Genomic DNA, 18138 nt, shown 5'->3' with positions numbered 1-18138 from the left:
TATAGTACAAACCACAAACAACTGCTAATACGCCTTTCAGTCCCCAGCAGAATTCTTCTTCAGTGGCTATCTTTTTTTCAAAATATCCCAAAGAACAGCCTGGGTAATTCAAACTGCACTCTGCTGGCTCCCTGATACCATACCAAAGTGGTAAACGACCAGCAGCATTAGCAAGCAGCCCTCAATTTTAGCCTTCAACACGCTACAACATGCAGCTTTGTCTCTCTCCTGTCTGGCCTAAATTTGCAACAGGGGTGGGTTTTGTTGGATCTTAAATAGCTGCTACTATCAGTGGATTTTTAGTCCACTTCCTCCATATCTGCTCGCGGCATTATACTGAAAATTCCTTTCCCTCTGCCTCTTGCTTCTGTTATTCAGGTCATCAAGATTAAATGAGCAATTCCAGACCATGGGAGTGACACATTCCACAGACAGCTATCATTTTGGATTCACCCAGAAAATGATGGTAGAGTCAAGAATTACTCAGTAAATAGTACTTAATACAGAGAGTGCATTACACCTGCAACCACTGCGAGACAGCTTCCTAGCTTGAGAAACAGAAAGCAGCTTTGATCTGTAAGTGCTGTAAGAGCCATGGGATTCAGCTATAGCCAGTCCTTTCCTTGATCCAGGAAACTGGCATCTGGCAAGCTTTTTGGGGAGGCTCCCACACCAATCTTTTCTTAGCTAGATTCTCGAGAAAGGAATGGTTTAAGACTATAAAGAGGACTTTTGAGTAACTCGACCAATTATTATGTGTAGTTCTCATTACATTTGTGTTTTTCCGTATATAGTTGTGTGCCAGCGCCCTTGCAGAAACTTAGGCAAAAAAATAGTTTCAGATAGGATTTCTTAATTCTTACTACACAAAACATATGACAAGCTCCATTAGGATATTAACCAAAGCAAATATCCACTGAACATGAAATCCTGAAACAATCGTTTAAGCCAAACAAGGAAAACACATCTCACACTCATGAAGTGTCACTGCAAGGCTCTGAGATTCCTAATGCCAGATACTGAATACGCTGAACTAAACCTCTGGTCCACTACACTACCACCCCACCTCACCCCAGCAAATTAAATTTGTTCAAAGTTACAATAGGTTAACTTTATGCCAATGGGTTTTAACACCAGGCCAGGTATCATCTGTCCTTCCACAGTCAGCATAAAGCCAGAATAAACTCTGTGCAATGTGTTCTAGCTGATCTGACAGATACAACCACGTGCCTACATGCGATACCTATCAAATTCATTTTGCTGGCTGATCCGGTACAGCTCACCTTCATTTGCAATGGCAACAGTGACAGCTAAGCCCGCACTAATCAAATCCTGTGCAATCCAGACACTTGGCTCTTTTGCATGTTCTTCACATCCAGTCTTCCAGTGTTTTCCTGCATTTCTTGCCCTCTGGCCAGTTGGCTGGTGAACACCCTCTCAGCACCATGTTGCCACACTTTTACAGCCAAAATCCCTCAAAGATTTTTTTTTTTTTCTTGTTTCTCATTTAAGAAGATTCAATTTTTTCACCCTTTTTTCAGAAGCCCAAACCTCTTCTAGAACTATAAATAAATAAAAAGTATACCTACGAGGATCTTCTGGAGGACAGGAAACTGATAATTAGTTTTTCCAGAAAAACTGCATATTCAATGGCAGTGCCACCAAAACGTTATCAGACTCCTTACTGATCGCTATAAAGAGCATTCATTCTCCTGTTTTTTACAGTGCAAAGTACAGTCTTGAAGTAGTTCAACAGTTATATAGAGTAAAGCATTGACCCATGAAATCCAGAGGCAAAAATGCTTGTTCGAAGCACAGTTCCTCCTAAGAAATGTCTAACAACTACTGAGAAGTTTGGTAGAACAGTTAGCCTTGGTATCACTCCAGATGCTCTTGGTTTTTTTAATGTCATTACATGGTTATGGTGGTTGGTTAATTTTAAGTTGATCAATTACAATTTTTTCTTCTCAACACTCAAGGACAGCCAATTTTTTTGCTACTTCCTTTTCCCTTCTGTTCCATCTTTTTAGAGGTATTGTTTCCCTTGCCAGTAAGCCCAGTTCTCATCTCTGCTACTGAAGTGGGTTATCAGTGATTTCTTGATCGCCTTGCTGTGCTCAAAGCAGTTCTGAATAGCAATGACTCCAACTGGCATGTTTCTCATTTTGCACTCCTTCTGCAGCCCTAAAAGAGCCTGCAAATCCCAACCATGACTCTTCAATGCTTCACATTCAGTTCCCAATGATTCTGTTTTTAGCTCTTACAGGGGCAAACAATTATTTTAATTAAAGCTGAAACACAGCGGTACTACTCCCTATACTTGCCATGGAAAACATTCTAGTCATCGCTGGTCAACAGTTCGTTATTTGTTTAGGTTTTTTTCCCAGGCCAAACTGGGCAGAAATCACAAAACAAAACCTTGCACAAAACCTAAACCAAGATCTGATATGTTCTATTTCTAACACTCTGAATTTGAAAGCTGCAACACGATCTTGGCTATCTCTGTTTAGACTCCTCTTGTACATGGATTTATTTTTTTTTTTTAATGGTGGAGAACAAAACAAAAACAATCAAAATAGGAAAGAGCGCTCAAACTCACTACATATAGAAAAAAACGTTGAGTGAATAATGAACCTTCTGCTGTCCCTGCCAATCTCATGATGATCTTTCACCAAGGCTGCATTCCAGGTACCATGCTATTCCTTTGCAAAGAGGCCTGTTCACCTTATGGCAAGCCTTTTACTTCCTACACAGCTCAAACATACTCTATTTGACTATTCTGCAGTTCTCATACACAGCAATTCTCTTCTAAAGCTGGGCTTACTTTTAGAAATACATACATACAACAGAAGGACTGCCATTTTCTGTATTTTTTTATAGTTCTTAGATTGTAAAATACTGTGCTGTCATTGTATACTCTCAACACACAATGCTCCTTAGTGGACTCCTTAGTCTTAGTTGACAAATCTACCTCTGCACTATCCTTTCCTTTCTTTCCATAACTAACTTAATTGCTAAACCAAACATTTCAGAAGTACTTTTCTAGTTAAAAAAAAAAGCTAGAATGCTGATCAATAAAAGCTAAATTCTTATTTCATTTGTGTGTTAAATAAAACAGAAAGATCTTGCACACATGTTACATGTCAGAACCTAGTCCTAAATGAAATGCTAACACTTTGGTGGAGGCAGATCTTGTACTGCACATCAACTCCACAAAAAAATATTATGTGTTTCTGACAGACAGTTCAAGCCCCACCTTCCACCCATTGTAGTTCTTAACTCCTTTGTTTTAATTCCAGTATTCTCACCTCTCTTCTGTCCAGAGATTTACTTTCTGCTGTGCAGTCTGAGCAGTGTAGGAGAGCCTGTCACTGCCATGCTGATGCTGCCTTTCTGGAGAGAGCTGCTGTCGCAGCAGCTCTAACTCACGTTCATACATCAGCCGCTGCTCCTCAAGAGCACTCCGCTTCTCTTCCAAGTACTGTTTCTCCAAGATCTGGACCACATTTTGTACTGGGTCTAAAAAGAAAAGGAAAAAAAACAAAACAGAAAGAGAGAGAGAGAAACCCAGGAAAGTGAGAAAATGTCATTTCGGTATTACAGAACACTCATTATTTACTTGGTAACAGCAATCAACATACCCCAGAGTCTTTGCAAACACAAGATGGCCATCGCCCCCCCAAAACAAAAGACAAAATAAAAAATATTGCATTAAATAAATACAAACAAGAAAAAAATACAGCATGCAAAGGGGCTAGAGCAATGGTTAAGACCCTCATCTACTACTGCACATTTCAGTCCTGTGAAGTTATAATATGTTCCAGAATCCCAGCAGGAAAAAAAAGAATAGATGGAAAAGGGAACAAATTAATATGAAGAAAACAAAGCAAAATACAAGGGAAGATGATGTTAACCAGAGAAGGAAATGACTGAAGGAAGTAAAAAGCAATTTACTCTCTCCACTTTGGCAGAGAATGAAACATGTTGAAGAGCTGCAGATGAAAATTGAGACAAACAAATTGTCTGACGAGTCACACATCGCATTACACCAATGCACTTCACAGCACTGAAGTGGGCAAAGTACGTTCTGGAGGGAACTTGTGCATTTAGCTTTACAAACCACATTTCATCTCAGTATCAACCCAGAACAAATATCCATTTGAATACCCTATCCTGAAACAACCGCTTGCGTCAATCGGCTACAGTTAAATCTAAATTGCATTCAAATTAAACAAACATTACTCTGTCTATTCCTGATTTTAGGTCCAATGCCAGACTGTGCCTCTGAAAGAGCAATTCAATGGAGTAAGCTCCTTCTATGGACTACCAGTATACATCTGCTTCATGTATATATATCTGAAAGCTTAAATACAGCAAAAGAGTGGTTTGCAAGAGGACCAGTCTAGATGAATACCTGAGTGACAGCACATGGCCTAACAGATTGCAGACTTTGTACATCAGAAGGGGAAGGGAGAAGAGTTCCATAGTTGGAGTGGTGGATTATTAGGGGAAGCAACATCGTATGCCAGGATTTTCAAGTGCAAAAAACTTCAGCTTTAAAATAATAGTTTGTGATACCTCTTCCATTTTGCAAATATAAAAAAAAAAAGAGCTGCTGTGACTTTTAAGGATGACTGTCTGTCTCAAAAGGGAGGGAGAAAAATAAACCTAGATTTAATTAAACTGTCCCACTTTGGAACTAGAGGTGTGCTTCTCAAAAAAATAACCACCACCACCCCCAACCCCCCCTCCAAAAAAACCAACCCAAAAACCATGTCAGTATGATTTAGTTATGAACCATCTTGCCTTCACTACCAAAACCGAGTCCTTGTAAGATTTTGTACAAGTTTTCCTGATACTGCAATGCTACATGAAACAAAAACTGGGTTACTATAGCATGCAGTAGAGGATTCACATGAAAGGTTCTGTAGGGTTTTCATCACTAGTAGTGTATGTTGGTCACCATAACACATACGTACAGTCTCCCAAAACCCACATCTCCTCTATCTTCGTAAACCAACGTAGCATTACTATATTTAGTAATCTGTAACAACTTCCTGAGTACTAAAACTACTCAGACCAGTTTTGCTAAATGATATACTAACTCACCGTCTCCAATTTTAACATACATGGTCATTGAGGCAAGTCACTTCATAAAACAAATCCTTCCTATTATAAATGCCAGAGAAGCAAACAGGACCTCCAGGTATTCTGTTGTTACAGTGGGTTTGTATTTGCCTCTCAGCATCCTTTTTTGAAATATTAAGATTGATGTAAAGCACATCTTAATTTTTGGCAGAAAACAAACACTTCTGTAAAGTTGCTAGTGTGGCCCTAGCCTTATCTATGGAAGAAATCACTGGCTTCACACAAAGGCATCATAAAATACCACCACAACAGTAATTATAAAGCATAAAGTTAAAAATTAGTCAGTATAAATAACAGCCAAATAGCAAAACAGTGATGCATAAAAGTGTCTTAAAATAACCAGAAATATTACTTTTTAGTACATGACATTCTCAGAAAGACAGCTATTTTTAGCTTTTAGACAGTGGAACAACAATTGACTGAACCAAGTTCTAATATCCTAGACTACAGATCAAGTTATTAATGTTGATCTGCATCATCATTATCCTCCTAACTCCTCCATATAATACCAGAATTACCGTCACATGGGTAGGTTTTGCTGCATAATCCCTAAATCAGTTTTAGTTATGTGTAAAAATGGTTGAGAAATCAGGTATTACATAGAAGATAGAGAAGAGGCATGGAAGAAATTAAAAGCCCTCTATTGTGTTTGCAAACACAGGAAATGAATCTAAGGCTGACTCATTAAGACAAGACTTTCCTCAACTGCTCCAAGACCAGGTCCAAGTTCAGGGAGCAGATTTCCGTAATAAAAGTGATCTTTCCAGCCACCTAGATTTTCAGGATCACAACTACCACAGGATCAAATTATACCACAGAAAATATTTGGAACAAGATGCAAGAACCTAGTCTAAACCTTCACCAATTTCAATGAAATCCACTACTGTTTGGGGAAAAAAAGGTGGGTTATGCTTGTATTGAAATGCAAAAAGTAAATTTACACTTTTAGAAAATCTTCAATTTAACTTTTGAAAGAGTTTACACAGAAAATCCCAAGCCTTTCACAGTGAAAAAGCAAAATATGGTCTGAATTATAACCATCTAGTTAGCAGATGAAAAAATAAACAGTTTAAGTTTTTCACAATACAGAAGAACTACAATAGTGTTTAAGTTAGATTTAAACAGCATGTTCCAGAACTTTGGATTTCTCATGCAAAGTCAAGTAAATTAGGGAAGATTCTACCCAGTGCCTGCCAAACACACAGCAAATTCCAGACAGTGTTAAAAGTCCCAAGTCCCAATCCTTTACATATTTATGTGACAAGATTTCAATGGCCCTGAAAAGACCATTCATATGCAGTTAATCGTCTGCAAATTGTTAGAATATTAACATTGAACTAGAAGAATGTACTTTCTCCATAGGATGAACTGCATTTATTACCTTGCTGCAATGTCACTTAATTGACATCTGGAATCCGTTAATCCAGTACCAACAATGCTGAATAAATTCCTTAAGATTTCATGTAAGTGATTTTTCTAAGCAAGCCAGAAGAAGGTTATGACACGGGCTGCTTTGCTAAGTTTCATCACAATCCCCACCCTGAGCTGTAACAGTTTTGTCTGCCTACCCTAACCTAATCGCATTGTTTACTTAACCACCGCACAGTATACAAGAGTAAACTACTTTGCTGCATTCTGTGTTTGACCAGCATCACAAATTAGCAGTACAAAGCTGATCTGACAGAATCCCCCAAAGAAAGTTAACGTGCTGAAGGGAGGAAGGAATCTGATGTTTTCTTTACAGCTGTTTTCAAAGTTAGACATTCTCCTCAGAGCTTCTTCGGAGCCTGATGCAATATGTGACACTGTTGTACAGGTTACATGCCATAAAAACAAATGTGTTTGCGCCCTGGAGAAGCTAGGCTACTTATTTAAAGAGGATTACCGTTCTCAAATAGACCAAGGGGGAAGAAAACCAAAAACCCAAAACAAAGGAAAATGAAAACCTCTTGCTTTGGGCTATATCAATACATGTCTATAAAATAAATTATCAAATTTTAAAAATACGTCTTTATTCCCCCCCTAGGGTTTCTCCAGAGAATATGGATAATAGAATTAACTGTCTTCAGTTATTTATTTCCTCTTCCTTACCCATATTTATTTTTCATTTGAAGGAAGAACAAATAAATAGTATCATAACAAAGCTGCTTTACTTCTTACCCAACAAGCTGGAAGCATATCAGAAAAAAATGTATTTTAGCTATACCATTGAGAAGAACAGAACCTGGAAGCACTATCTAGCTTCGAATCAAAAGACCAGCCTGTGATCCTCACAGTCACTTGTTTTGTCAGCATTTTATTATCACTTACTACTCCAACTTAGTTAAGCAACACCGGGGGGGGGGGGGCGGGGAAGGAAGGACAGGGGGACGGGACAGAAGAGGCAAGAAGCAGAATAACTGGCTTATGATGCCTATGAAACTATCCAACATGTACGACTGCTAACATTTGCTGTGCATTAGGGAGGAAAGAGCTCTAATGAAACAGCAAGGTCTGTACTGTTCTTGAGCAAAGACACAAAGAACAACTGACCAAGACAAAAATTGGCCTGGACCACAATCAAAAAAGCCTACTGAACCGAAATGTAAAGACACTTGAAATATTGTGAAGAATCATTTGAATCAGGTAGATAACACATGAAAACCAAAAAATGTGACCTCCTGTTCAAAGAACACTGACTCATTGTAGACTGCCACAGTTTAGTTGAATCCCCGGTTAGTGACAAGCAGATCAAGCATCAATTAATGCTTTCAAATTTCTCCAGCAGTCTCATGCATGAACCAATCGAGTTCAAAACCTTTGTCCCAGTTTTGGCACAGATACGGGATGGTTTGAAGCCTTAAAACAGGCAACAGAATCTTCACGAGAGATGACAACACTGAAGACCACCAAGATGGCAGATTCATCTGAAATTCGTCTCCTGGTATGAGTGAACCATAATGAGAATATTTCTGTTATCAAACAGTAATCTCACATCAACTTAAATGACCTGACCCTGTAACTCACTCACACAAGCAACCTCATTAAAATCAAACTGTAAAAAAAACCCTGCAAACTATTGCTAGAGCATCAAGCATATGAAACCATCATGCTGTACTCATCAGCAAAACAGAGAAAGTTAAAGACTAAGAGCCAAAGAAAAAAGTAAATACTGTATTTCAGTAAGTAAACCACAGCAAACAATGGCAATACTGCAAAGATATGAAGAAAGGAGAACAGAAAGCAATGAAACACCATCTACTGTGTCTTCTTGCTCAGTGACCAAAACCCAAAGTATTTGCCTCTCAAATGTTGTGTATGTAAAAAACCTGTACAAAGCATTCAGTAATTTACCAAGTTTTTCAGCATTTCTTCATACCATATTATATCATATGAACTATGACTTGCCTTCCAGAAATCATGTAAACATCATATTGTTTTAGATACACCATACCATTATTTTATATATCCTCTATTATACTGCCCCAAAAAGGCATCACAACAGGTTTTAACAAAGATTAAGTAAAATACTGAGAGTGATCAAGCGTTAAAAACCACACTAGCTGACATCTGACTATTGGTTTGTTACGATTTCAGTGTTTTTCTAAGGTTAAAAATGGTGTCAGTAATATTTGATACAAAAGGAAGGATGAAATTAACTGAGCCATATCTGGAGCACCCTTTTGTCTGCAGTAACTTGCAAAAGCAAGAGGTCAGTAGGACTTAGACGATGATTTGTCAGGCATATGATTACAACTCGGCTGCACTATAAAGGACAGCAGATGTACAGATAAAATTGTGTGTCAGGGCACAAACCAACTACTGATCTGTGTGTGTTTATACTTAGGTGCATATATTCTTTTTATAGAGGGGTGTGTGTGTGTGTGTATATATATATACACACGTATATCTAACACTGTTTCTGTAAAATATCTTTTTCTGAAAATGCTCCAAAGGCCCCTGAAGCAAAGTGTACCACATGGGTTTTTACCCAGAAATTAAGTTCCATGTTGAATTTGTTGGACAATCCAAAACAACATTTTTATCTGGCAGATGCCGTACCATTACTATTCAGTGTCTTCATAATAACTTCCATTTGTGCAAATTCGTAGTTGTAGTCTGGTTCTGAAGAAGCTTCACTAGCTGCATCCAGATCATGCTCTCCTAACGAGCTTTCTTTCTCAAGGTCTTTCAGCCAATCTCGTCGTTTCCTCTTTGGTAAATTGATTCTGTGTAAAAATTGAAATTCAGTTTCTAAAAAGTTTAAGCAGAACAGTGGCAGGAAAAAAAAAGATAGGCTGAATGTAAAGTGGCTGGAATGTAAATATCAACTATTACCTAAAAAAGTGGTTGTTTCCCCATAATATTCTATCTCCATGCCATAACTGAGTGACAGAACATACCAGTGCACCATTTACACAGGATCTGAAAGAAGAAAAAACAACTTCAGTGAAATCCTAAAAATAAGAGATTGAAAAGTAACTACAAGATCTATTGTTTCTCCTGTCTACAGGCAGTGATTTGTATTATATAATGCACAAATCTGCTATGTTCTCATTAAAAAAACAACGGGAAAGTTACTTGTCTGATTTCTACTGACAGAATTAAACACAAAGCACCCTCCCCCTCCAGCTTTGGCTCGTACAACTCTTGAGTAAACATGTAGACAAGGTTGCTTTTAGTTGCAGTTTTCTTTAAATGCCCATTTCTCAAAATGGGCCACTGCCTCTTTCTCATAAACAGTCTGTAAACTTGGAGGCATGCAAATCCTACTAATAAACCTCTCCAAGATACAAGTTAGACAACACAGTTGCAAAACATACTGTTAACATACTCAGCATTCAAGCATAAGAAAAGACACTTAGATCCAAGTTTCATTCTTTCAACACGTGGAGTCTCTATTATTATCAAGGGTCTATTTCTGTGAACATCTGGTATACTGCTACATTTGCATTTAGGTTTCTTTGTATTTAAGTTTCAATCACAAAATGGGAAAAATGGAGCTGTTGAACTTTTTCATATGCAAGTCACAAAGCAGAACGATTTATTTGAAAGGGGAAAAAAACCCTTACATAAAATGAAAAAAGCCTTTTCAGATGCACAGTTCGGAATTCAGCTGTCTCAAGTAAGTCAACACAAACATGTAAGCATTTGATTTAAAACCAGGTTTTTGGTTGTTTGGGTTTTTTTCAATGAAAGTCTTGGTAACTAAGTTTCTGTTGACACTAGTATCTTAATCACTGCAGATCAGGCACAAGTAAAACAAAATATTTATGTTTTTTTCACTGACATGTATCTTTGTTCTTGCCAAAATGACTGATTTCCAGTACAGTAACTCTGTCACCACAAGTCTGAATCCCATCTATTTGAAATTTTGTACTGTAGGCTGCAGAAGAAAAATGCAAATGCTAGGAGGTATTTTACTGAAGGCAGAATGGAAGAGATCGGATTTTCTAAAAGGTGTCTCTCAAACTTTTGTTTCTCATTCTAATACTAATCTATACATTATTTAGATATTCAGATTTCAGTCAAGCAGCATGACTATTAACTGGGACAAAAGTACTGGTTATCACACACCATTGGAGATGAAGTGACAAAGACATTTACAATTCCACCCAAGAAGCTACAGTGTCCCCAAATGAAAAATAATAAAAATATAGAAGTAGAAACAAGAGGGGAAATGTGACTTCACACTGCATATTTACTAGACATGACAGTAATTAAAGATTTAGAAAAGGATTTAAAGATCTTCAGATCTTTAAAACATCTCTTTCTCACAAAATATTGAGCTTTACAACAGGAACTACTCATGAGACAAAATTTATCCTCTCCCGTCAAGACACAGCCTGCTATCCCATTGCATGGGTCGCGATAGCCAGCAGCGTCTCAGTGATCCTATATCACTCCAGATACAGACAAGCAATGGTCCCTCGTTCCTACTCAATACCTTCTTGCAATGGTTTATTCTGAGCCAAACCACCAACAGCCTGTTATGCTGCAGAGTGGGTGGGTGTGTACACGTGTGGGGAAATCTCAGTTTTATCGGTGAATTTCACTTCTAAGTATCTGTTTAAGTCATCTATATTGAAGCTACCTATTGATCAGAATGTAAGATACCTTCTGACTCGGTAAAATAAAAATGCTCGCAAGTTATCTCCTGGTAAAGAAAAGCAAACACTTCACTGGAATGTGCTGCTGATCTTTCTTACCTTGCATTTTCTTTTGGTGTGAGTGTAACTTCTCCATCTAAAGCAATATCAATCTCACAGTGTTCTGGTTGGATTCCTATGCCAAAGAGCTGTATATCCTGAGAGGTATCTGCACCAACTCTTGTGTGATCCTAGAAAATAAGCTGTTACTAAGAGACAAGCAAACTATCACTGTTTATGTAACTATGAAAATATTAGCTAAAGCACTGAGACTGCATAGTCTATGTGCTCTCCTTTGCTAAGCGCTTCTATAGAGTGGAAATGGTGCCACAGCAGATTTGAAGACCGTAAAGGTCACACACAAACTGTTCTTCTGCTCTACACTTTACCTTCTTATGGTTTTAGATAAAGCAAAATAAAGCAGTTGATGCACAAATTCTGATGTAAAAATATTCTCAGACCATGCTTGCATACAAGCAATAAATGCAAAGAGTGAAGAAAACCAGCCATGCCATATAGGTACATGTAACAAAGGACTAAATGGATAGTTAAACAAGGTGCACAGAGTTGGCTGCTTTTCAGAAAACAGCTAGATAGCAACTCAACTAAACATACTTTCAAGTTGTATTGTAAATTCTGCTGAAATACTTCACTTTGTTGTTGTTAGAGAAGTTGTGCTTTATTTGCTACTGTTCAAATACAGAAGCCCTATCTCAGCCACTAAAGCAGAAAAGTACCTATAGACAGGATATAGACAGTCTTTCATATTATATTGACAAGGAGCTCACATTTCCTTACAAACTTATTAGGTTTTTATTTGACACTACTTCACTCTGACACAAGACTATGTTAAACAGAATGGTATGAAAGCTAGTGGCACTAGGAAAATACCTTTCTGAACATTTTTAACAGTGCTTCCCCCCAGCTTCAATTTTTCTTAAGCTTTTCTGTCATCAAAGACTATGTTTCCTCTTACTGATTGCTACTAAACATAATCTCTTCATGATTAACTCATTGAATATTTAAAGCAATCCTCAGTTCACCCACAAAAAGAAGCATCTAACATGAGGGTCTCACTTCAAGTTCAGCCCAAAAGGCAGTTCTATTCACATCCTGTCTGGAAAAGCTAGAATTTATCTCAACACTGGCACACACTTAGCATTTCTCCTACGGTTGGCAATCGGGAGATCAACCAGGAAAACAATGAAGCTGAACTGCAAAGGGATAACAAAAGCCTAAACAGTAGAAGGCAGCCTAACCTATTTTGCTGCAACTAGTCTTAAAAATCTAAATACACTCTGAAAAAAACAAATTGAGTTAGTAATTCAAAACAATAAACAAGTGTCTTTTCATTCTGTGTTAACATCCTGTTCACATTCTTACCTTTAAATAGTAAACCAAAAGCTCATTGAGCGCAGGGTCTGCATTCAGGTTCACCAGGTAACACTTGTCATCCCCAACCTTGATACCTGAAGACTCAAGGGAAATTCCCATGCTCTCTAGCTGTCTTTGCCTCTCCTGCAAGCACAAAAATAGGTTAATCTTGCCTGCTGCAATATGTAGAGACAAGTACAAAAAGTAAATGAAAGCAGAGCAACTAAAGCTGAAAATGCACATGCTGAATATGCATTCTGTATATTGCTACCAGAAACAGAACTTAAGACATTGGTTAAGTACCATATGTTTAATAGAATTCATTTTTACACACAAACAATAAAAAGTTAGATCTAATCCTCAGACACCTGCTTCCCCAAAGTGGCATGTACTTACCTAAGCAGCCCTATTGATTTCATTAGAGCTACTCATAAGTAACACAATGTGGCTTTGAACATCTATGTTAGTTAAAAACTGGTCTCTGTTGCAATTACTTCAATGATAATCATAGTCATAGATAATTTAGAAAATAGCATGCCACAGTTTATGTTTATTCTTTTGCATTATTATTATTAATTCAGCTAAAGCATCTACTCAATCACACATGCCTTTTGCTTTGCTACAGTTTGGGGGTTGGGGTTTTTTTTTTATTTGGCTGGTTGGGTTTGGTTTGGGTTTTTGCCCTGCTTTTTTTTTTTTTTTGAACAGTGGTTGCACCAAAGCATACTTCAGAAACATTAGGACTAGAAAGGGAAACCAACACCACTCATTCTCCACGCTATAGATGATGGAAATGATGGAAAAGTACACTGGAATCCAGACGAACTTTAGTGAAAATGTGTACACATTTTCCTTCTCTGGTTAAGTAGTCACTAAAAGCAAAAGCAACAAACACCACCCAAAATTCTGATCCTTTTGTAATTCTTCATTTTCTTAGTCACTTCAAGGGAAATACGTCCAAGATCCCACTGTGGGCTTATAAATAAATGAGTTGCGCAAACATATTTTGATGTTTTACTTTAAAATCAAATAACAGCTTTTATCAATGATATCATGACACAGCTACACTTATTCTAATGGAATTTAGACCTAAAAAAATACAAAACAAAACAAAACACTGAAAAACCCCAGAAACAAGGGGAAAAGAAAAATCCAAAGGAATTTTAAATAACTGCTGGGGAAGACAGCACAGTCCACTAAAGCTCATGAAATTCAGCTGACTTGCACTATATGAGTATCTGGCCTTTATTCCTCAAAATTTCTGAAATACCTGTGCAATTTCTTCTGTTTTCCTCAGCTTTTCTTCCCAGGTGACTGTTAGCTCTTTTATTAGTTTTTCAGATTCTTCCAATTTTTCCTTCAGTTCTGGTGCCTTCATGGCCTAAAAGATGGAAATTAGCAAAAACCTTCAGTTACTCTTTCCACTGCAACATTTGCTTGCACAAGGAAACTGAACACAGCAACATAATATGAAATGCAACAAGTATAGATTTCAACTATATCCCCAGGCTTTTCATGGTAGAAGATGAAGAAACAGGTCACTTGCAAAAGGAAGAGGACAGAATGAATCTATAATGGGTCCAGATCTGAAATAGTTGAAGATCGATGTAGCTCCACAGGCTAATGGAACCAACAAAATCCCTGGGCCTGGCCACTAAAGCTTCAGTGTCTGTATAAAAATATCTGAATATTTAAAAACTTTAAGTCTTAGCTGTCTGAAGTTCCACTGCAAAGTCTTTCTTCCAAAAGTAGTTTCAAATACAAATTTCTCTCAATATTTAGCCTTCCCTTCTATCTTGGTTTTCTAAGTGTTACTCGAGTTGCATTAAAGCTTTCAGACTGACCCTATTAATTACCTTCGAAGGAAGGCATGCTCTGGAGCTCACACTGGCTTTTCTCATTTCACAACAGGAGACAAAAGATAAGGGCTTAAATATGTCCAGTGCCAAGTAACAATTCAACAGGCTGACCTGTAACTCTATATAACCGTTTTTAACAGAAGGTATAAGAGAAAAACTTTTTAAAAAAATTAGTAAGACTTTGGACACTTCCTACAGACTGTGTTCAGCCACAGTCTGACAACATAATTAAGGACATGCTACAATAATATTTTCTGATTTAAAATATGGGATTATAACAGAATTTTATTTATGAAAAAAAGTGAATGGCTCCTTTTTCTTAAAGCAGATTTTCCCATTTCAGCCTGTAAGGAACTGTTCATACAAGGCACACTATTCCTTAAATGAATGTGAAGTTTACATGCCACACAAATTTACCGTCAGACACACTTCTGTTCTTTTTCTGCCAGTATTTTGTGTCTTGCCTCAAAAGAAAAAAATATTTTCCTACAGTGTAGTGTCTAGTTTCTCCAGGTATCACCAAGTAAACTATCCTACCCTGATACTTTACTCTCCAACAGAAGTGTATATATATATATCTAGGATAAGCAGCAATCATAGAGTGGTAAGGCAGTAAAGCAAATTGCTGATGGTTTTAGTGTTGCAGTTTTGACAATTTTTTATAGATTTTCACAAATGTCAGAGAAATGTCCCACATATTTTGTGATTCAATACCAGACTTATGGCTTTTCACACTTTTCCATTTGACATCATAAAACTATATAGACCACCAATGCAAAAAATGTTTCTGCTAATAAGCCTACAGAATGAAGTTGTACTCTAGCTCTTATCTGTGCTGCATCTATTATTGCTTGACATGAAGTTCTTCCAGAACAGTCTATTCTGACAAGGGTGACCATCAGTACAATGTTGTCATTAAAAAGTTATTAAAAATAAGCAAACATTATTTTGGATTTATTTCAAGAAACAAGGTTAATTAATTAAAAACAAAAGTGCAAGACTCTTTCTTTCCTTATTTTGTAGGACTTAAAAAGAAAGCTAGTCTTCCAGCCAGAGTTTTACATGTCCTTGGGAAACTCAGTTTACATTGTACTGTGAATAATGTTACCTCAGCTTGAGAGAGCTGTTCTTTCAGTTTTTCAACTTCTTCACGTAATTCTCTGATGACCCTAGCATTTGGATCTTCATTCACCACAGCATGATTAACTATCCTTTTGGCTCTGTCTGCATATCTCAGAGTAGAGAGTGTTTCTTCATAGTTGTCAGCTGCCGGACTAATTGTGGCTATCATGGCAGTTTGGCTGTTTCCTCCCAAGTTGTCCTGCAGAGTGCATCCACAGAAAGTTTAAAGGTTAAAAACTGTTCTGAGACTATACAATGTCTTTACAAAGATACTTAAAATACAAAGCTTACTATTTAGACACTGAAAGGTACTCTGCATGTACACTAACCAGTATGATCCATAAACATTTCCAGCCACCTCCACCAGCTCTGATTCCACTAGAAATGAAAATAGGCAAATAGGACTTTATATAGAATTAAAACAAGATACACTTAGCTGTCCATATTCCTTGGAACAACTTCTAGCTATTAGACCTCCTTAGCTCATTAAAAAAAAAAAAAAAAAAGAAAAAGATGAGAAGTCCACGTACACAGAGGTATGCTACAATGATCCTACAAACTGTTAAGCTGACATCTTGTGAACAGGATGAATGGAAAATACTAATTACCTTGAGAAGCCAAGTGAGTACAGAGTCTCTGTAAGGCACAAACTTGTTTTTCCCCTTCCCTGCTGCTTGGTCAGCAAGTGATGATATAACCAAGCCCAGTGTTGAAAGTGATCTATAAATGCAACACAGTAGAACAGCTTTAACACACTTTCTAAATGTAGATTTAATAAAACACAGAAAAGGCAATTTGCTGAAGAGTTTAATTCATACTCTGCAGAGCTTCACATTCAAACTATCAGGATAATTTAAGTTGGAAATGACGACAGGACATCAGCTAGCCCATTGCCCTGCTCCAAACAGGGCCATCTATTTTAGTTACAGTTACATATTTGGAAGAAAAAAAAATGGATATCTACAGTGTTTCATCTTACCTAGTACTAAGACCAAGTTCCAGGAATACTTAAGTTGAAATATTAAAGTATTTAAAATAGTTTGAAAAGTGCAAAGCAGACTGCCTCAGTACCTGGAGAATCACTGCCTTTGATTAGACATCTACCTTTTCTCACAGACTAAAAATCTTTCTATCTTGGTGTCCTGGTTTCAGATGGGAGAGAGTTAATTTTCTTCCTAGTAGGTGACACAGTGTGTTTTGGATTTAGTGTGAGAATAATGTTGATAACACTTATCTTTTAGTTTAGGCATCCTCAAGACAAAGCCAGCTATGGCCCAGGAGAACTAGTCTGCCTGGTGAACCAGTAACTAATCAGCCATCACACAACAATGGAAGGCTGCTCATCAGAAGAGACTGATTAGGAGGTCCCTTGACAAATGGGTTGACTTATAACTGAGGTGGAGCCTCACTAGCTTTTTGTGGGGGGAACAGACCAAACAATCTCCCAGCTACAAAAATGTTGCACAAGCATGAAAAAGAAAGCCCCCAAATTGCTTAGCAGACAGCCACATCCCAAACACCACTCTAGAATAGTGAAGAAAATACAGACAACTCATTCACTTTGGTACAGGTACCAATTCTACCAACAGGGGTAACTGTATTAGCAATCTGTGCAAAGCTTATGTGCATTATATTATCCAATTGTTATACAATCCTCTGTAAATTTTCAATGACATTGGGGCTCTTGGGGTGAGTATGTTTAAGATAATGAGCTGGTTCAGGAGCCTGAGAACATTAAACAGATGTTTAGCCTAAAGGGTTTTAAAACAGACAGCGCTGAAGTGTAAGAGCATACTGGTCCGTCATATTCATGCCCAATTATCCAGCTACTAAGGAAAACTTCAGCAGCATTGCAATTAGATAGTCAAATAAATCTTTAATTGTACTGTTCCACTCCATCCTTTTGAGTTTTCTTTTCAAAGAAGTAGTACTATTTTAGTTGATAGCCAGTGTTTGCACAGTATTTGTAACAGGGCCTTAGTGCTGCTTGAAACTACCAGTAGTTCAGAAATAACATTTAGAAAATGACAAAAATGTTGCAGAAGAATATTTCAAGGAAGATATCTGAGGGTAAGGTAACAAGAACCATTACACACGTCAGAAAAGATGACCCATATTGCCTATAGCACAAAGGGGTATGAAGATAGCACAGACCTGAAAGCAAAATTAGAAAAGAAATTTAAGCAGAGGCTAGGCAATCTGATCTCCCAAGAGAGCACTCTATTTTGTAGATTTTTCTATAGGATAATTTTCCAATTCACCTCTGAAAAATTCACAGCAAAAAGGACAGTTAGTTTTAGTTTGTGACCTAAACAAAAGCTTAACAACCTCTGAAAGCTTGTGGGGGGAGGATGGGGAAGGGAGAAGTGGTTCTCGCCTCCAGTCTCTGGTCTCCGCAGACAGAGATGACAGGGGGCTAAACATGCAAGAGCAAACAGCAGGATGCCATATGCTGCCCCGTAGCAACCTCCTACAGCACAACTGAAAAGCACCACCAGCACGCTGCT

The 18138-nt window shown here is 37.6% G+C and overlaps 1 protein-coding gene across 6 annotated transcripts in view; it reads right to left on the bottom strand.

The window, feature by feature from the left end:
• Positions 1-18138, bottom strand: part of KIF13A (kinesin family member 13A) — a 116258-nt gene that overhangs the window by 26129 nt on the left and 71991 nt on the right. For 4 of the 6 annotated variants that reach the window (XM_075052460.1, XM_075052459.1, XM_075052461.1 and 1 more), the window contains exons 10-17: positions 16240-16351; positions 15618-15830; positions 13921-14031; positions 12660-12794; positions 11337-11467; positions 9466-9552; positions 9190-9356; positions 3309-3519 (exon numbers count right to left, since the gene is read on the bottom strand). In XM_075052460.1, coding sequence (XP_074908561.1) covers positions 3309-3519; positions 9190-9356; positions 9466-9552; positions 11337-11467; positions 12660-12794; positions 13921-14031; positions 15618-15830; positions 16240-16351 — 1167 coding nt within the window. Of the gene's footprint in view, positions 1-3308; positions 3520-7945; positions 8069-9189; positions 9357-9465; positions 9553-11336; positions 11468-12659; positions 12795-13920; positions 14032-15617; positions 15831-16239; positions 16352-18138 lie in introns of all 6 variants that reach the window. The other 2 variants (XM_075052456.1, XM_075052457.1) reach the window with 1 other exon arrangement.

This window comes from Buteo buteo, chromosome 20, assembly GCF_964188355.1.
Source record: "Buteo buteo chromosome 20, bButBut1.hap1.1, whole genome shotgun sequence".
Taxonomy (NCBI): domain Eukaryota; kingdom Metazoa; phylum Chordata; class Aves; order Accipitriformes; family Accipitridae; genus Buteo; species Buteo buteo.
This window is presented reverse-complemented; position numbering and strand designations above follow the sequence as displayed.